Genomic DNA, 21,393 nt, shown 5'->3' on the forward strand with positions numbered 1-21,393 from the left:
TTGCCCCTCCTCGCCCACTCTCAAAGAGAGAGCAGGCCTGTCCAAATCCTTCTGCAGCCTCCCCACTTGTCTCTCTACCTATCTTTGTGTCACTTACAAATTCAGCAACATATCCTCAGTTCTTTCGTCCAGATTGTTAATGTATAACATGAATAGTTGTAGTCCCAACACTGACCCCTTCGGAACTCCACTGGTCAGTGGCTGCCATCCTGAAAAATACCTTTTTATCCCCACTCTTTGCCTTCTGCCAGCCAATGTTCTAACCATGCCAGTACCTTGCCCCTAACACTGTAGGTTCTTACTTATTTAGCAGCCTCATGTGCAGGACCGTGTCAAAGGCTTTCTGGAAATCCAAATAGATCATGTTCACTGACTCTCCTTTGTTTAACTAGCTAGTTACCCACTCAAAAAATCCGAACAGATCTGTCAGGCATGACCTCCCCTTGAGGAAGCTGTGCTGACTCCAATCTATTTTACCATGTGCTTCCAAGCATTCTACAATCTCATCCTTCGTAATGGACTCTCAAATCTGACCAATGACCGGCTAACTGGCCTATTGTTGCCTCTCTTTTACCTCTCTCCCTTCTTGAACAGGGGTGCTACTTTAGCCATTTTCCAGTCCTCTGGCACCCTCCCTGACTCCAGTGATTCCTGAAAGATCACCACCATTGCTTCTGTAACCTCCTCAGTTATCTCCTTCAGAACTCTGGAGTGTAGTCCACCTAGTATAGGTGATCTACCCACCTTCAGCTTTCCCACCAGCTTCTCCTCAGTGATGACCACTACACTCGCCTCTGTCCCCTGATTCTCTTGACTTGTGGTGTGCTGCTGGTGTCATCTTCCGTGAACACGGATGCCAAGTACCTATTCAGTTCATCCATTTCTTAGTTCATCATGACTACTACTTCAGCCTCATTTTCCAGTGGTCCAATGTCTATTCTTACCTTATAGATATCTAAAAATAACCCCAAACATTCCTGCCACCTGCTTTTACATTACTAACTCACTCTCATATTTCATCTTCCTTGCCCTTACTGCATTTTTTAGTTATCCACATTGGTTTTTAAAGGCTTCCCAAACCTCTCTTTTCCCACTAATCTTCAACACATTGTGTACGTTTCTTTTTCTTTCACGTTGTCCCTGATTTCCCTTGTCAGTTATGCCACAAAGTCTGGATGGACTTTCTCTTGATGGGCAGCACGGTGGCACAGTGGTTAGCACTGCTGCCTCACAGTGCCAGAGACCCGGGTTCAATTCCCGCCTCAGGCGACTGTCTGTGTGGAGTTTGCACATTCTCCCCGTGTCTGCGTGGGTTTCCTCCGGGTGCTCCGGTTTTCTCCCACAATCCAAAGATGTGCAGGTTAGGTTAATTGGCCATGCTAAATTGCCCGTAGTGTTAGGTGAAAGGGTAAATGTAGGGGAATGGGTGGGTTGCACTTTGGTGGGTCGGTGTGGACTTGTTGGGCCGAAGGGCCTGTTTCCACACTGTAATCTAATCTATAACAGTCCAGGGCCAGAATTCACCTGTATTTTAGTTATTTGTGAGGACATATGTATTATACACAAGAGAATAGGATCCCTACAGTGTAGGAGAAAGCCAGTCAGCCCACTGAGTCTACACTGACCCTCTGAACACCACCCCACCCAGACTCAGCCGCTACCCTCTCCTCACAACTCCGCCCTTCCCATGGCTTATCCATCTAGCCTGCACATCCCTGAACACTGTGGGGCAATTTAGCCTGGCCAATCCACCCTAACCTGCACGTCTTTGGAATGTGGGAGGAAAGTGGAGCACCCGGAAGAAACCCATGCACACACAGGGAGAATGTGCAAACTCCACACAGACTGTTGCCTGAGTGTGGAATCGAACCAGTCTCCCTAGCACAGTGAGGCAGCAGTGCTAACCACTAAGCTACCGTGCTGCCCCCATTGGGTGGTGACTAACACATCCCTCCCACCAATGAGAAACCCTGTCCAATCAGCTCATTAAGAACTGATGGGTAAGTATGGGGGAGTTTTTCAGCGAATCACAGGTCTTAACACTGGCAATCCAGGTTGCCAGGAGTTGGCCAATCAGAGGTCACCATCTGTTGCATCGTAAGTTCTGCCAGTTCAGTTCTACTCCTTAGAAATAAAAATCCTGGGAAATCCTGAGGTGGGAACAGAAAGAGAGGGAGAAGATGATTGAGAGAGTTGGCAGCAAGGGCAGGGGGTGGCTTTTAAAGGCCAATTTGATTGGCTCCATTGAGGCAATTAGAGGCTTCCCATAAATTGGCAAGCAGGCCACCATGATTTCCCAGTCAGAAACCAGACACCGTTCTTACCCACTGGGGAGGCAAGAGATTAGGAATGTGGTGAGTAAAGTCCCTTAAAGAGGCCTTTAATTGACCACTTAAGGGACAAGTCAAAAAAATTGCCCAGCACATTGTTAATGAGGTGGTGAGTCAGGGCTTTCTGTGCAGAGCCAATAAGCCCAAAATTGTTCCCATCTCACCATCTCCTGGGAAAGGAACTTCATACCCTATGACTCGACAAGGATGAGTAAAAAGACACTCAGATCATGTGTCAATGTTAGATTAGATTACTTAGAATGTGGAAACAGGCCCTTTGGCCCAACAAGTCCACACCGTCCTGCCGAAGCGCAACCCACCCATATCCCTACATTTACCCCTTACCTAACACTACGGGCAATTTAGCATGGCCAATTCACCTGACCTGCACATCTTTTGGATTGTGGGAGGAAACCGGAGCACCCGGAGGAAACCCACGCAGACACGGGGAGAACGTGCAAACTCCACACAGTTAGTCGCCTGAGGCGGGAATTGAACCCGGGTCTCTGGCGCTGTGAGGCAGCAGTGCTAACCACTGTGCCAACATGCCGCCCACGGTGTTTATCCATTCCCGTACGCATCGACGACTCATGGGAAAGACAGTAAACCAGTGGCTGATCAAGATTTTTAGTTCACCCTCAGAATCCTCCAGAGAAATCTATGGCTGGCAGGGTCAATCGCCTTACCTCTTCATTCATTTTCTGATGTTCGCCAACATTTTTTGTATCACCGTCTGCCTCTCCTGCTTCTGAGCCACTCTTGCTTTCCTCCTCCTTGACGTCCTTATCACCTTCGTCTTGGCCTTCCTGATCAGAGGATTTCCGCAACTGCTTTGCAGATTTCTGGAAAACACATTGTCAGCAGTAAAATTAAACGGAGCTCTCCTGGTAAGTGTTGTCCCCATCCATCTGCCAGAGTTATGAGTGTGAGCTGGAGAAGCAAAGGGTGATAGCCAAAATGTGAAATTCCAGCATAATCTACCAAACGATGCATTTCATACATTCTCAATCATTCACACCATTCGGTCCTTCTGATTGGTAAAGCAATTTCAGAAAATGAGGTTGGTGATCATTTGTTCTCCAATTTATTTATTTGTTAGTAGTTCTTCTTGAATGTCAATCAGTGGAACTTTCTTTTCTTGGGGAACAGAGTGAAGTAACTCCCCAAACCTGGAATACTCAGAAAAGTAAATTAAATATCAAGGTGGTAAGGGGTTCATGCTGTGTACCTGAGAGAATTTAACTAACCAGTTGGAGTTAGAGAACAATTTCAGCACACTGACAACTTGGTTTACCTATTTCAAACATTTCATCAAACTTCACTGGCTGACCACTCCGGTGGGAACAAACTGATCATATTCTCTCATTTGAAAAAGTTGCTTTTGGACATCTGGTTTACACCTTGATGTGGCACAAAGATTGCAGCAACTCCCGGGGCAGGACCACCAAAACTTCCAGAGGGACGGAATGACAGATTGTGGAGAGAGACTGCAGAACACTGAGGGTGGGAATCCTGGAAGATGATATCACTAAAAGTTAGCAAACAGGTACAGGAAGTAATTAAGAAGGAAAATGGAATGATTTGTTCATTGCAGGGGGATAAGAAAATAGTGATGTTTTGTTACAGTAATACAGGGAATTGGTGTGACTAAATCTGAAGTATTGTGAAGTTTTTAATCGGCTTTTGAAAGGATATGTATACATTACAAGCAGTTCAGAGAAATCAATCCATTTGCCTTCTTAATCATTTACTGCACCTGTATTCTAACTTTCAGTGATTCATGTACCAGGATACCCAATACCCACTACATATCAGTGTTCTACCACATCGGTCCACTTTAAAAGAAGTTGCTTTTTTATTCTTCCCAATAAAATGGACAAGTTCTTGCATTACACTCCATCTGCCACTTTTTTGCCCAGTCACTTAGCTTACCGATGTTCCTTTCCAGACTTTCTAAGTCCTCTTACTTTCCTCCGTTTCATTGTGCCATCCAAACAGTACTTCATCAAAGGTGTTATACAAATCCACGTCCACATCACCATGCCTTTTTTCATTAACAAACTCAAATGAAGTTAATCAAACATCATTCACATTTTTAAATTTATTCACATGATGAGGGCATCACTGGCTAGGCCAGCATTTATTGCCCTAATTGCCCAGGAGGCAGTTGAGTGTCAACCACATTGCTGCGGGTCTGTAGGCCAGACCAGGTAAGGATGGCAGTTTCCTTCCCTGAAAGACATTACTCAACCAGATGGGTTTTTCTGACATTTAACAATGGTTCATGATCATCATAAGACATTTAATTCCAAATTTTTATTAAATTCAAATTGCACCATCTGTTGAACCTGGCTCCCCAGAACATGGTTCTGCAGGTCTCAGGATTAACAGTCCAACGATATTACCATTCGGTCATTGTGTGCCTTAAGATTTAACTAATCTGAGCTGGCTGTCATGAATTAATTCCTGGCTTTCAAGTGAAAATTAGTTTGATCCTAAATCATTACCTTTAAAACATTTCCCCACTGCTATGGTTGAGCTGATTGTCCTGGTTGATCCCTCTCCTCTTTCCTTGGTCACAGGTGTAACGTTTCCAATGCACCAAGCCCTTTGTGACTACCCCATATCTAACAGGAATTAAAAGATAATCAACTTGGACCTGCCTCGACAGTTACCAACATGGTACAGGTGGCATAAAGACTGCAGCAATTCCAGGGCTAGGGCCACCAATACTTCAAGGATGGAGCAATGGACAATAAATGTGACTTTTCCACTGTTGCCTGCACTCAAGCATAAATTCCTCATTAAAACCCAGAGGGAGCAGGAGCTTCTAGCAACCAGTGTGACTCCAACTCAAATTACTGGCAGCCAGGCAAATTACATTTTCAGTACTTGATGATTTCTGCTCACTTTGAGTCTGCCTCTGAGCATTAAAGGAATTAAGTGATGCTGCAGCTTTCACTCCTGTTTAACAGAGAGGGCCAATATCTGGGAAAACATGGGCTCCGCTAGTTGAGCCAGCGTCCTGTGAGACTTCAGCACTCCAAGCAAGAGGGGATGACCAATTCATGCTGTTTCTCTGCAATTGCTCTGATCTTCCATCAAAGTCTGTTGGATTAGCCAGAAACTCAACTCTGTTATATAAAAACAAGACAGCGCTGTGGCGTAGCGGTTAGCACGCTGCCTCACACTGCCATGGACCCTAATTTGATTCCACACTCAGGCGTCTGTGTGGAGTTTGCATGTTCTCCCTGTGTCTGTGGGTGTTTCTTCCGGGTGCTCCAGTTTCCTCCCACAGCCTAAAGATGTGCAAGTTAGGTGGATTAGCCATGCTAAATTGCTCTGAGTGTCCAAGGATGTGTAGACTAGTGGATTTGCCACAGCAATTACAAGATTATGGGGATAGGATGGGATGTTCTTCAGAAGGCTAAATGGCCAATGATAAAATGTAACATTGGTGCAGGGTGGACTTTAGCATCAAGCTGAATCATTTGACTGATTCAGAAAGATTCCAGTTATTTGTAAAAATCTTGTTCTGAATCATACAGCATCTCACTTCATCCATTTGGATCCTCAGAAAAGATACAGTGGTTTCGGAGTGGGCACAAGACACATGTTTAAGAATTTTCTTTCAGGGATGAGCACTGTTGGGAAGGTTGCAGTCACTGTGTTTCCCTAATTGTCCTTGAGAAAGTCGTGGTGAGCACCTACAGTGCTGTTAGCAACGGAGCTCCAGAATTAGAAGTTTTGAATCAGAATTGTAACAGGACTTAAAGGGTTAAATGAAGAGGACATGTTGCATTGACTGGGCTTGTATGCCCATCAAGTTGAGGTTTGTTTTGGGTAAGGGTATTCAGGCATATGGAGAAAGAGGAGTAAATGGAGTTGAAACCCAGTAACAGTGCAATTTGAATGGTTTGGAGGGCAGCTTCTTGCTGTTGTCGTGCTAGTGTTAAAATACTGACCACTGATTGTTTCCATCACCTGATTTTAATACCTGGGACTTGCATGGACTGACTTTTAAGAAAAGTGAACATTAACTTAAAATGGCTACACCAATCAACTAAACACACAGATCATTAGTTCATGAAACCAATGTGGAACAAATTGATAATTTTTCAAAAGACATCAAAACTAGTTTGTGCTACTACCCTGATTGCCACATTATGGTATCTACCACTGCTGTCCGCTTGTAGTTTGAATAAGAGTTGTTTGCAGCAATTCGCTTTAAGCTGCATATTCCTTTCATCTTCTTTTTGTTCTGAACACTATTCATTTTTACTTTTGTAGTTGTGTGCTTGACATGGGTTACTCAGTATTCTTTCACAGGATTAGCAAGTAATAAAATTGTTTCTTCTTTCACTTAAGAAAACTTGCATTCGGCTTGTTACTGATATGTTAGACACAGGTAACTACATATTTATTGGAGTTAGAGAGGGGACTGATTCATTTCACCTCACCTGATTTTATGCAAAAATGTAAAACTTCACCACTCAATTTAGTCGACTGTATTTTATGCTCACAGTGTGATCTCCTGTACATTGGGGAAATAAAATACAGACTGGGTGACTGCTTTTCAGAACACCTGTGTTCTGTCTTCAAAAATGACCGATCTTCTAGTTGCCTGCCATTACAACACACCACTGCTTTCCCTCGTCAACATCACTTTCTCAGGCTTGCTGCAGTGCTCCAGTATAGCTGGAAGAACAGCACCTCATTTTCCACTTGGGAACTCTGCAGCCTACTAGACTCCATATCGAGGTAAACAATTTTTGGGGGTCCAATGTCCTTAGCCTAAACCCCCACACATCAGGCCATCACATGGGCTGCTACCACACACAACCTACTGTCAGCTACTAACAGTCCCCACTAGTAGCTACTCATTCCCCTAGACTGACCTTTAACCCCTTCTTTGTTTGTCCAACTGTTTGTTTCTCTTTGGGCTCTATCATCATCTATCGATTACTCTCACCCTCCCCACCTCCCCAGTCCATCTTCAGCATAAATACCAACCTTTTCCGAACGTCCATCAATTCTGACGAAGAGTCACTAAGCCTGAAACGTTAACTCTGATTTCTCTCCACAGATTCTGCAAAACCTGAGTCATCCCAACAATTTCTGTTTTTGTTTCTGATTTCCAGCATCTGTAGTTCTTTTGGTTTTATGTAAAACATTAAAGCGTTTTTGTGAGAAAATTTAATGTTTTCAGCCAATCTGTTAAATGTTAGCTGAAAACAACAAATGCTGAAGATCACAATGGGTCAGGCAACATCCGTGGAGAGAGAGCAAGCTAATGTTTCAAATCTAGAGAGCTGTTAAATGTTAATATTGATTTCACTTTCTGAGCTACTTAATAAATATCCATTGCTACACACAGTTATACCAAGTGTGTGTGTATCTCTGATGACCTTGCTCAAACACTGGTTTAATTTATTCTTTCTGATTGGCTGTGGACAAGGATAAAATGAGATGCTGGAGATCAGAGCTTAAAAATGTGTTGCTGGAAAAGCGCAGCAGGTCAGACAAGGATGAAGACTCTTTCTTGCATTTACATGGAGACAGCCACCAGATGGCAGTATTTTAGTATGGTGCCCATTATAAAGAGTTTAATGCCTTTAACATGAACTCCATATTCTGTAATATTGATAGAAAATAATGATGGATTCAGAGGCAATCAGCTGTAGCTGCTTTCAGGTATTGTAGTTAATAAAACCTGAGTTCATTATTGCTAACATTTAGCAATGCTGCACACTGAACCAGAGCTGATGCCTTGGTAATTCACAAAGCCTGCTTTAGAACATTCCTAACGAGATAACAGATCTTGTTGCTCTGGGTGGTCATGCATTTGGAAGATGCTGTTGAAGGAGCCTTGGTGAGTTGCTGCAGTGCGTCTTGTAGGTAGTACATGCTGCTGCTACTCCATGTTCCTGATAGAGGGAATGAATGTTTATGGTACATGGATACCAATTGAGCAGGGTTGCTTTGTCCTGGATGGTGTCAAGCTTCTTAGAATCATACTGCCATCCAGACAACTGGCGAGTATCCCATCACATTCCTGACCTGTTAGCTAATGGACAGGTATTGGGTTGACTGTCAACAATGAGTCGGAATACCACCACCTGCACCTTCCTCTGCAGTCACACACCATCCCGACCAGGCAGGAAATTGTTAATCCTTTGTCACAGAGTCAGAAATCTTGGAATTCTCTTAGCACTCCCTTAAGAGTGTTATGGGATTTCCTTCACCACACAGACTCCAGCATTTCAGGAGCACATCAGGAGAAGCAAAGTTGTGGGAGGGGTGTGGTGTGTGGCAAGATTTCATAATGGCCAGTGAGAGGTTATGCTCTGGGCCATCTGGGAAAGAGGAGGTGCTCTCCTCTACGGATAGCATTGGCAAGGCTTCCCATCAGATCCAGACAGCATGAGCTGAGATCGCCAAATGATGTGAACCCAGTCAGGGAAGAGGAAGAATGACCTTATATTCTCTGCAAGAGTAGGTGACATAAGTTCTCATTGTAGTTATAATTTAATCAAACAGTTCAGGAGGGTTATGACACAACTCTGGCCAGATTGGAGGTCAAGTACTACCATGCTGTCATTTCTCATTGTAGCTCACACTCATAGAGACATCGTCCTGACCTCTTAGAACACACAACATAGAACATTACAGTGCAGTACAGGCCCTTCGGCCCTCGATGTTGCGCCGACCTGTGAAACCAATCTGAAACCCATCTATCCTACACTATTCCATTATCATCCATATGTTTATCCAATGTCCCTTAATGTTGGCGAGTCCACTACTGTTGCCGGTAGGGCATTCCACACCCTTACTACTCTCTGAGTAAAGAACCTAATTCTAACATCCATCATAAATCTATCACCCCTCAATTTAAAGCTATGTCCCATCGTGCTAGCCATCACCATCTCAGAGAAAAGGTTCTCACTGTCCACCTTATCTAATCCTCTGATCATGTTGTGTGCCTTTATTAAGTCACCTCTTAACCTTCTCCTCTCTAACAAAGGCAGCCTCCAGTCCCTCAGCCTTTCCTCATAAGACCTTCTCTCCATGCCAGGCAACATCTTGGTAAACCTCCTCTGCACCCTTTCCAATGCTGCCACATCCTTCCTATAATGCGGTGACCAGAACAGTACACAATACTCCAAGTGCAACTGCACCAGAGTTTTGTACAGCTGCAACATGACCTCATGACTCCGAAACTTAATCCCCCTACCAATAAAAGCTAATACATTGTATGCCTTCTTAGCAACCCTATCAATCCTGGGCGGCAACTTTCAGGGATCTATGCACGTGGACAGAGACCTCTCTACTCATCCACACTGCCATTAGCTCAGTAATCTATATTCCTGTCACTCCTTCCAAAGTGAATCACCTCACATTTTTCTGCATTAAATTCCATTTGCCACCTCTCAGCCCAATCTGCAGCTTATCTATGTCCCTCTGTAATCTTCAACATCCTTACACACTGTCCACAACTCCATCGACTTTAGTGTCACCCGTAAATTTACTAACTCATCCTTCTACGCCCTCATCCAGGTCATTTATAAAAATGACAAATAGCAGTGGCCCCAAAACAGATCCTTGTGGTACACCATTAGTAACTGAACTCTGGGGTGAACATTTCCCAGCAACCACTACACTCTGTCTTCTTACAGCTAGCCAATTTTTGATCCAAACCGCTAAATCACCCTCAATCACATGTTTCTGTGGTTTCTGCAACAGCCTACTGTGGGGAACCTGATCAAACATCTTACTGAAGTCCATATAAACCACATCAACCGCTTTACCCTCATCCACCTGTTTGGTCACGTTCTCAAATAACTCAATAAGGTTTGTAAGGCACAACCTACCCTTCACAAAACCTTGTTGACTCTCCCAAATCAAATTATTCCTTTCTATGTGATTATAAATCCTATCTCTTAGAATCCTTTCCAACATTTTAACAACAACCAAAGTAAGGCTCACAGGTCTATAATTTCCAGGGTTGTCTCTACTCGCCTTCTTGAACAAGGGGACAACATTTGCTATCCTCCAGTCTTCTGGCACTATTCCTGTAGACAATGATGAAATAAAGATCAAAGCCAAAGGCTCTGCAATCTCCTTCCTAGCTTCCCTGAGAATCCTCGGATAAATCCTATCTGGCCTGGGGGACTTATCTATTTTCGTATTTGCTAGAATTGCTAACACTGCCTCATGAACCTCAATCCTGTCTAGTCCAGTAGCCTGTATCTCAGTATTCTTCTTGACAACATTGTCTTTTTTCCTTTGTGAATACTGACGAAAAATATTCATTTAGCGCCTCTCCTATCTCCTCAGACTCCGCACACAACATCCCGCTACTGTCCTTGACTGGCCTTCATCTTACTGTAGTCATTCTTTTATTCCTGATATACCTATAGAAAGCTTTTGGGTTTTCCTTGATCCTATCTGCCAACGACTTTTCATTTCCCCCCTTCTTAGCTCTCTCTTTAGGCCATTCCTGGCTAACTTGTAACTCTCAGGTACCCTAACTGAGTCTTCACATCTCATCCTAACATCCTTCTTCCTCTTGACAAGAATTTCAACTTCTTTAGTAAACCACGGTTCCCTCGCTTGACCACTTCCTCCCTGCCTGACTGGTACATACTTACCAAGGACATGCAGTAGCTATTCCTTGAACAAGCTCCACATTTCACTTGTGCCCATCCCCTGCAGCTTCCTTCCCCAACCTATGCATCCTTACTCTTGCCTAACTACCCTGTTACTTTCGCTCCTATCTAGAATCATCTTTGCAATCCGTTCCTCTACATCTCTGGAACTTTTCAGAGGCCTATTGATAACTTCCAACAGGGTGACCTCTCCTTTCCTGTTTTTAACCTCAGTCCATGCTACCTCAGTAGACTCCTCATCAAATGTCCTTTCTGTCACCGTAATACTGTCCTTGACTAACAATGCCACACCTCTTCTTCTTTTATCACCTTCCCTGATCTCACTGATACATCTAATCCCTGGAACCTGCAACAACCATTCCTGTACCTGCCCTATCCATGTCTCCGAAATGGCCACCACATCGAAGTCCCAGGCACCAACTTGTCCATGAGTGACCTCCTGGCCCATCTCAGGATTATCACCTTTACCTTCCTCATCAGAGACTTTGTCTTATTTGAACCATGCCAGGGGCGCACGGTGGCTCAGTGGTTAGCACTGCTGCCTCACAGCGCCAGGGACCCAGGTTCAATTTCCACCTCGGGCGACTCTCTGTGTGGGGTTTGCACATTCTCCCCATGTCTGTGTGGGTTTCCTCTGGATGCTCCAGTTTTCTCCCACAGTCCAAAGATGTGCAGGTCAGGCGAATTGGTCACGCTAAATTGCCCATAGGGTTAGGTGCATTAGTTAGGGGAATGGGTCTGGGTGGGTTACTCTTCGGAGGATTGGTGTGGACTTGTTGGGCCAGTTTCCACACTGTAGGGAATCTAATCTAATCTATTTCTGCATCTCTTTCTTGCCCAACACATCCTCCCTTTGTCGAGAGAGAGTGTGGAGATGTAGCCAACATCTACAAATGAAAGACATGCTGCACTGCATTACATCAACTGTCTAATCCAAGTTTCTGAAAACCATTTTCAGGCGGCCTATAGTCTGCTATGTAGTGATCCTTCTGGAAGCATGCACTGTATTGTAACTCCCCTGGATGTTGGTCTGAGGCTTCCCCACCACTGATGTCTCCAGCTTGCCCCCATAAGTTATTAGAGTCCAGGTCCCAAAGTCCTGTCGACTCTCACCTGCTGCTGTGACCACGGTTTCCCCTACATTCCTTAAGAGCTCCATCAGATCTTGACGCTTGCTTTCCAAGTCTTACCTTACCACATTCAATGTCATCCTACAACCATTTCCGTTTCCCCCACTGCTAAATACCAATAGACAGAATTCTCAGGTATAAGGTACCCTCAGCAGGGACAGCAACAGATACAGATCAGGCCACCACTGTACTTGATGGAAGGGCCAAGACCCCAGACTAACAGTAGCCCAACTTGTCTGGAGTGACTACAGCAAATTCTTGCCCCACGAGCCCTTCCTACCTGACTATTCTTGTGGTTCTATGTCATTCAGTCACATGTACCCTCTGATGACCATTTGGACCTTGTCCCTTAGCCAGAAGGGGGTCTCTGTTTGCTTTCATCCAATGGGGTTTAAGATGGCCCAGGGAGATGGCCTGTCTTCTTCTATGTGGACATGTTGACTCTAACTGAAGAACTTAGAGACTGACTGAGTGGGAACATCATTAAAAGCCATAAAAGACAAGGCAGGAAATCTTACCCGAATGCCAGGATAAAGTGGAAGTGCAAGCCTGCAGTGTGCAGCTCAATTTCTGAATTGTCGAGGTGCTTTATTGGGGTAGAAAATAGTTGGGAAGGTAAATTTAATCTCTAGGAATTATGCTATTAATGAGATGTTAATACATGCAGAAACCCTTCTGGAGACCATCTGGTGAGAAGGTCAACCTGTTTTGTGAGATGGAAGAAATTTAATCAGTGAAAGTTGTCCTGATGGTAGAATCACAGTTTTTTTTGTCTCCCTCCTGATGAAGTTGAGCCACCCACCGTTTTTCCTGTGGGATCGGAAAATACCTGCCTGAGTTTAACCTTTGACCTTGAGGAATAACCTATTTTACCCTCTGTCCAAAGCCCAGACACAGCTTCCTGGTAAAGCAGATCGCGACGTACAAATACAAAACTATTTCTGTTTACTTCACATTAAAAATATGGGATAGGATCAATTTCAGATGAGTGCAGAATGAACAGAAAGTGCGGCTTTACCAGGAAGCTGTGTCTGGGGCTTTGCACAGTGGGTAAAATAGAGACGCTGAGCATATTCTAACGAATGCTTGTTGTGTTGGAGTGTGCCGACTATAGAAGATGGAGAGGAGGTGAATCTGCTTAGCAGGACCGATACTTCAGAGAAATGTGGAATTGTGGAGAAATGGCTCTTTCAGGACTGGGCTGTTTTCACTAGCCTGGGAACCATCAGTGGGGGAAGGCGCAATCATCCGAGAGGTCAAAGCACGGTTCCTGAGCTATCTCACATGCAGGCTGTTTGGAGAAAAGCCAATTCTCATGAATGATGTCATGTACAATAGCAGTCAGTTCAAGCTACATAGCTTCCTACTGGCACAAGTGGACTGGTAGAAATACCTCACCAAGGAGGCAATACATGCCAGTGTCTTACACACTTGCAATGCACCCTGAAATATTTTTCTAGATTAAAAGCAAAAAGTAATTATAAGTGACTGATATAGTAAAATATGACAATAATGGTTGAGTTTTGCTACTTGATAAACTGAGGGGCTGGAAAATACACAGGCCTTATAGGACATTGTCACATTCAGTCTGACAGGAATGGGGTAAGACCAGGAGAGTAAATGAGGACCTAGAGAGGAGGTCAGGTTCCAGTCTATACTGATAACACCTTGTCACAGGACTTCAGTGCTGTCCTCTTCCAGTTCCACTTGGAGTAGCAAAGGCAGGAAACCTGAACTGTAAAAAGGAAGTGCTGGAGAAACTCAGCAGGTTTGATAGCATTTGTAGAGAGACAGAAACAATTAACATTTTGTGTCTTCAGAAGTCATACTGCACTTTAAACCTTAACTCTCTCATTCTGCTCTCTCTCTCTGTCTTGCTCCACCAACGTTCTCAGACTTGCTCGGTTTCTCCAGTACTTTTCATTTCGTTTCAGAATTCCAGTTTCTGCATTATTTGGATTTTCTATAGAACCTGAATTGCTGCTTGGGCAGGTTTTGTTGTCCCAACAACACAGACAGTGGCACAAAGTCATTCAAAGTGAACAGAGCCTCTTACTAAACGTGAAAAGTAAATACTGGCGTGGTTTAATGCATAATCTTACCACTCGTTCTTAAAGTGCCTGGATCAAAACCTGTCCGACTGCCAGAAGAAAATAAAATGGCTCACCCTTAATGTTTCAAAAATTCCTGCTTCTTTATTGGCACTGGTATAAAACCTGCGCCCACACATCCCCCCTCACCTCCATTCAAGGCCCCATAGGATCCTTCCACATCCATCAGAGATTTTCCTGAACATCCAAACACCTCATCTACTGTGTCTGTTGCTCTCGATGTGGTCTCCTCTACATTGGGGAGATAGGATGCCAACTTACAGAACATTTCAGAGAACATTTCCGGGACACATGCACCAATCAACCCCTCCGCCCTGTGACTGAACACTTCAACTCCCCCTCCCAGTTCGCCAATGACACGCAAGTCTTGGGCCTCCTCCGCAGCCATATCCTAGCCACTCGACGCCTGGAGAAAAATGCTTCATCTTCCGCCTTGGGACCCTCCAACCACGTGGTTTTAATGCCAATTTCACCAGTTTCCTGATCTCCCCTGGCCCCACCTTATCCCCGATCCCACCCTCCAACTTGGCACCACCTTCTTGAACTGTCCTACCTGTCCATCTTCCTTCCCACCTATCCGCTCCACCTGTCCATCTCCCCCCACCTTCATCTACCTATCGCATTCCTAGCTAACTTACTCCCACCCCACCCCCCCTCCCATCTCTCTCTCAGCCCACCCCCATATTCCTGATGAAGGACTTATGTTCGAAATGTCGACTGTACTATTCCTCGGATGCTGCCTGACTGGCTGTGCTTTTCCAGCACCACACATTTTGACTCTGAAGTTCTGGTAGGTCCAACTAAACTTAAGATCGAGATGTACAAATACAAAACTATTTCTGTTTATTGCACATTAAAAATATGGGATAGGATCAATTTCAGATGAGTGCAGAATGATAGTAAATTGCTGCTTTACCAGGAAGCTGTGTCTGGGGCTTTGGACAATGGGTAGGGAGGTGGTAAACTTTATGCAATCCAGTCTACTGTATTCATTGCTGACCATGTGGTCTCCTCTACACAGGGGAGATGAAACACAGACTTGGTGACTGCTCTGTGGAACACCTACATTCTGTCTGTAAAATTGACCTCAAGTTTCCTGTTGCCTGTCACTTCAACACATTCCTGAGTGTTTCACCTGAGGCCCACTGAAGACATTACCTAGTATGGTGACGAAATGTCTGGAAATGAACCTTCCAGCTCAGCGGGCAAACCTACATCCAGAACACTCCTGTGTTCCCTGGCCAACACGTGTCTTGGGCCTGCTGCAGTGCTCCAATGAAGTTCAGAGCAAGCTGGATGGAAGAACAGCACCTCATTTTCCAATTGGGAACCCTAAAGCCTTCAGGACTCCATATCGAACTTAATAATTTCAGAGGCTGAACGCTTCCTTCCATGTCCTTTTCCCACCCCCAGGCCCTGTCATCACGAGTTGCTTTCAGCACAGCCAATCCTTTTTTACTCACTCACAGTCCCCATTGTCTCTTACCTGGCTCAGTGAGTTTTGAGAAGAGCCTTCCAGCTCAGCAAGCAAATCTCCACCCAGTTCTTATCGAGCTTTTCTTCTTCTCCAACTTACCATCAACTATCCCTTTGTCTGTTGACGTTTTTCTCTCTCTGGGCTTCATCTCCACCTGTCTGCTCAATCCTTTCCCCTTCCAATCTCCTGTTATCAACATGAAACCACATTTTCCTACAAGCTATTAGTTTTGAAGAAGGATCATTGACTCGAAACATTAACTGGTTCTCTCCACAGACGCTGCCAGACTGTTCAGCTTCTCCAGCAGTTTATGCTTATGTTTCAGATTTACAACATCCGCAATTCTTTGTTTTATTAAACCTTGAGAGAATGGCTTTAACCTAAAACAATACAGAAACATGTACAATACAATTTACCTACAGTCCATAGAAAGATTCTAATCCTTTACCTTAAAAGCAGCTTTTTTTCGTTTGGAGCCTCCTTTTTCATTTCTGCTTTTAGCTTTTCCCTCCTCATCTATTATTTCACCCCCTTCACCTTCACTACTGGCATCTGCTGTATTTCCTCCCTCTCCTTCTGTCTCTGAGGAACTCTGTTGCTGTATTGCCTGAAACAAAAACACAGTGGGGTTGTGAAAACATGACATACGGTACCAAACTGAATACTCCCAAAAATAACACCAACTATCACCAGCTGAATTTGCATCCATCTACATTTCATAGAGACCCTACAGTGTGGAAGCAGGCCTTTCGGCTCATCAAGTCTACAGTGACCCTCCACAGAGCATCCCACCCAGACACACCCCCTACCCTATTCCTGTCACCCTGCACTTCCTATGGCTAATCCACTTAACCTACAAATCCCTGGACACTAGGGGTTCTACTTAGCATAGCCATGCCATGCGCTGCACTGTGGGAGGAAACCAAAGCACCCAGAGGAAACCCACGCAGACAAGGGGGGAATGTGCAAACTCGACTCAGTCGCCCGAGGGTGGAACTGAACCCGGGTTCCTGGTGCTGTGAGGCTGCAGTGCTAACCACTGAGCCACCATGCCACCCTAGTTACAATGGACACAGTCTATTTAAATTGCTGGATTTGTGACTGGTTTCTTTTGAAAGTGACACTGTAAATTATTCCTGTAGAGAATATTCTAAGTTGGCTTTTGCACACTAAAGAATCTGCAGTAATGTGTCAGCGTGAACTCACAGAAACCTTCACCAATGCTTCAATAGTGCCTTTACCTCCCAAAGCAAACCCACATTAATGCTATCTTGCGATGATCCAGAAATTTAATTACATTTTTGTTAAATTGATTATGAGTGCATAAAGGGGAAACATTGCAAAAAATGTTTTTGATCAACGTAAGGATAGCCTCAAAGCACTTTCTAGCTGATTAAGTAATTTTATTGGAATGTAGGAAAATGACACCAATATATGCACATAAGTTCTCACAACAGCAATGAGGTAATGACCAGATAATCTATCTTCTGGTGATGCTGGTTCTGGGTTAAATATTGCAAGACATTGTGGATAACTCTCATCCTCTGACAGTGTCATAGGGTCTTTTATGTTCCCCTGGGAGCAGGCCTCAGTTTAACATCTCTTCTAAGCAAAAGTACACTGCAGCAGCTCTTCAGTAATGCACTAGAATGACAACCTAGAGTTAGGGTGATACCAACTTGACTTAGTTTTTGTCCATTCTGGCTGTCCATACAAAGTTTATTTACATTAATAAATGGTTACAATGCCCAATTCTGTAGCTCAATGGTTTTTATACCAAACTATCAACTCTGTATTTGCCAGCTAACATTTATCTATACTCTCAAATATGTTTACGCATTACTGAACTTTGTTCCCTTAAGAATATCAGTCCATGGACAAGCTTTGATTATTCCCAATTGCCATCTTCTGCTTTTCTGGATACTTTATTTATTTCTGTTTCAAGGTGATTGACATACTATTAGTCCAATCAGATATTACAATGGTTGTCCCAAAAAATAGATTTTTTTGCCATTACAAATTAATGTTGTTTACTTTTCACAGCGGACTTTAACTAGATTGACAGTGGATTTGAGATGACCATGAACAGCCTAGAATACAAATATTCATATTCATAGAAGGGAGGCAATGGCCTAATGGTATTATCACTGGACTGTTAAGTCAGAGATGAGTGTGTGTTGCTGGAAAAGCACAGCCGGCCAGACAGCTTCCGAGAAGCAGGAAAATCGACGTTTCGGGCCAGAGCCCTTCATCAGGAATGAATCCAGATAATGTTCTGGGGAGACAGGTATGAATCCTGCCATGGCAGATGGTGGAATTTGAATTCAATAATAAAAAAAATATGGAATTAAAAGTCTAATGATGACCATGAATTCATTATCAATTGTGGGGGGAAACCCCATCTGGTACCTTTAGGGAAGGAAACTGCCATCCTTGTCTGGTCTGGCACACATGTAACTCCAGACCCACAGCAATGTGGTTGACTCATAACATGGGCAATAAATGCTGCCTTGCCAGTAACACTCTCATCCCATGAATGAATTTTAAAAAAACTCAGCAAAATAGGTGGAAGTCAACACCACCTCCCTTATAGTGGATCATGGTTAATGATGGAAAAAAAACAGGAAATGAATGGGAATAGGCATAATATTAGAAAATTTAAAAACATATTCACATCAAACATTTTTAATTCAAAAGGTTTTATATTAGGAATTGCTATATTATTACTTGTTACAGGATTATAGAAAACAATGAAAAACATTAAGTGCTGAAATAACTAGTTTTTGGTTCACATTATTGTGGGTGCCCATTTCTGATCACTAATGTAGCCATTCTGTTCTGTTGCGTATTTACAGCTCCAGGAGCAAGGTATTAATTTTAACTGTAGGCCATTGTGTAGGAGACAGATACGGGATCAGCCACCCTTCATTCATGTCTCTTTAATTTTGAATCCTCTGTTTTCATATCAGGTATTTAGTTGCCCTTCTGACCCATTCATATCTTTCACCTTTCAAAGCTCTGTCTGGGCCCCATCCTGCAAGCGGAGCTCAATCTCAAATGTAGACTTGTGAATCCCCAAATTTGTACAGTAAAATGTGTCATGTAATGTTACGTGCTCTAAAGGCTGTTGGTCAATGGATGTTCAACAAATGCAGGTACAAATTCAGTTTTGCTTTAGCTGCAGCATATAGACATGCACAGAGCAGATGGGCGTTCCTGCAAATGAGCAAAATATAAGTTCAATTGAAATACTCAGAGATTCAACACAGCTATAGAAAGAAACAGAAAGGACTGGAGAAATCCAGTAGATCGGGCAGCATCTATAAGAATAACAACAGAATTAATGTTGAATATGAGTCTTCTCTGGAACCTAACGCAAAGTGCTAACTCTGTTTCTTTCTTCCACAGATGTTGCCAGACTTGCTGTATTTCTCAAACACTTGCTGTTTTTATTTCGTCTCTGCAGTTCTGTGATTTTATTCACCACGGTTAAACTGTTTATCATAAGATTGTAAAATGATACAACCCATAAGGCAGCCATTTGACCTGGTCTTTGTATATTGGATCTTTAGCACAGCTGCCTAACCAGAGGCTGACTTAGCCACCAGTGTTTTCTGGTAACTCATTCCAAATGATAACATTACCCTGTGTGCAAAAGTCTGTTTGATTTTTCCATTGCTTTGATCTCCTAATTTCTAAATTTACATTTTTTTAAAACTTTACATCAGTTGGAGCATGGTTACATGCATAGAAAAGATTCAACTGCACAACAATACTGATGTAGCAGGTAGCTGAAACTGTGTTGCTGGAAAAGCACATCAGGTCGGGCAGCATCCAAGGAACAGGAGAATCGACGTTTCGGGCATAAGCCCTTCTTCAGGATCTTATGTAGCAGGTGCATAAGATCACACTATAACCTGTTCTACAAAGAATTAATCAGCTATGTCAAGCCCTTGCACAGCCTTACAGCGCTCTAAAATCAGCTGGGTACACCTTGCCAAAATGACATCTTCAAAGGGTTTCACGCAACAACAAACACAGCAAGTCTCAAGAGCACTTTGCTTGGTGTATATTTGCAAACACATTTGGTGTTTCTGTGAGGCTAAAGCATGAAATGGAAGCACTCCTACCACACAGCAGTATGTAACAGGCTGTCTGCCCACAGGCCATACCTGACATGGAAGCTCCTTTTATCCAACTGCTGCACTCCAACTCAATGTGCAATGTTTTTTCAATTTTAGTTCACTTTACCGGGAGCTGTAACTGTTTTGAAAATTGATATTGTGCATAGGGAATACAGATTTTAGATGTGCAAAAGGTCCACTAAAGGCCATTCAACCCATTGCCTGTGCTAGTTCTTTCAGAGCAATCCAGACAGTATACTCCCCTCACCTTCCTTCATATTCCAGCTTCAACTCTTTCATCTAATAATCTTCTCAAGACTGCGAATGAATTAATATCCAAACATCCTGTAAGTTGGTGCATTCCAACCTAACAATCTGTTGTATCAAACAACTTTCTCATGCCACCATTAATAATAGTGAACTGAATAAGTAGACCATGCATCATATACTTTACTCCCTGTAAAGGAGATTGAGGGGAGTTTTGATTAAGGGCTTAAGATCATGACAGGCTTAGATAAGATACACAAAAAAAGTCTGTTCCTGTTAGTTGACGAGGGATACAGATTTAAGGTTTCGGGCAAGAGATGTAGTGAGAATGTGTGCAAGAATTGTTTTCACAGTGAATGGTAATGATCTGGAACTTGCTATCCCATGTTGGAAGCAGAGGTACTGAATGGTTTCAAAATTAAACAGGTCCTTGAAGCAAAGAAATTGGAAGGCTTACAGGGGTGCAGCAAGGAATGGGGTTAGACCACAATGCTCCACAGGGAGCAGGATAGACATGATGAGCTGAATGGCCTCATGCATTGCTGTAAGCAAATCTATAACCACACCATTATTTTCCTCTGAAATCAACTACTCAAATATCTGCTTCAGTGCACAGTGTCTTTATTAGTGATTGCCAGCTTTAAGCACTGTGGGCTGCACAGCAATAGGTGAGCCTGGAGTGGTCATGATCACATGCCAATATCTGGCGATATCTGATATTTTAAGAGACACACTTCTGCCAAAGGAAAACCTTATACAAAAATCAGGATATCCCAATGTTCAGCTATGGGGTTCATAGAAACTCAGACTAATCCGATAACAGTTCCAACATTTATAGAATTAATCTGACTAGAAATTAGTGAAAGGGCAAGAATGCAATCAGCCAGTGAGCATAGGAGATTGGAGCTGGAGTCCATATTATGGCCTCTCAAGTCTGCGCTGCCATTTAAAATGGTTGCAGCTGATCCTGTGCGTCACCACCACCTTCCTGCCTGCTCCTTGTGTGTCTCGATTTTCAGAAAGATCAAAATCTATTGATCCAAGCCTTGATTGTTAGCACTTGTGACACTGATCACAAACTCTCGATAAACGGAGCTGGTATACAGATGAGGTTACAACAATTCTAGAATTTACAAAACATGGGGATGACTTTAGAATATCAGGATAACCAAAAATGCACAAAAGTGCATGTGAAGGTCAAGCAATGTTAGGCGAGGTAATGAGGGATTGGGTCCCACGTATCTGAAGCAGGAGATTAAGGTCTGCTTGATTATGAGTTCTGCAA

At 43.4% G+C, this 21,393-nt stretch overlaps 1 protein-coding gene across 1 annotated transcript in view; it reads right to left on the minus strand.

The window, feature by feature from the left end:
• The window catches only part of LOC122541071 (hepatoma-derived growth factor-related protein 3-like), a 136,187-nt gene that overhangs the window by 9,321 nt on the left and 105,473 nt on the right, over nucleotides 1-21,393 (minus strand). Inside the window, exons 4-5 of the mRNA XM_043677582.1 lie at nucleotides 16,166-16,324; nucleotides 3,017-3,172 (exon numbers count right to left, since the gene is read on the minus strand). Of these exons, the coding sequence (XP_043533517.1) occupies nucleotides 3,017-3,172; nucleotides 16,166-16,324 (315 nt within the window). The remainder of the gene's footprint in view (nucleotides 1-3,016; nucleotides 3,173-16,165; nucleotides 16,325-21,393) is intronic.

The sequence above is a fragment of the Chiloscyllium plagiosum genome, chromosome 36, assembly GCF_004010195.1.
Source record: "Chiloscyllium plagiosum isolate BGI_BamShark_2017 chromosome 36, ASM401019v2, whole genome shotgun sequence".
Classification (NCBI taxonomy): domain Eukaryota; kingdom Metazoa; phylum Chordata; class Chondrichthyes; order Orectolobiformes; family Hemiscylliidae; genus Chiloscyllium; species Chiloscyllium plagiosum.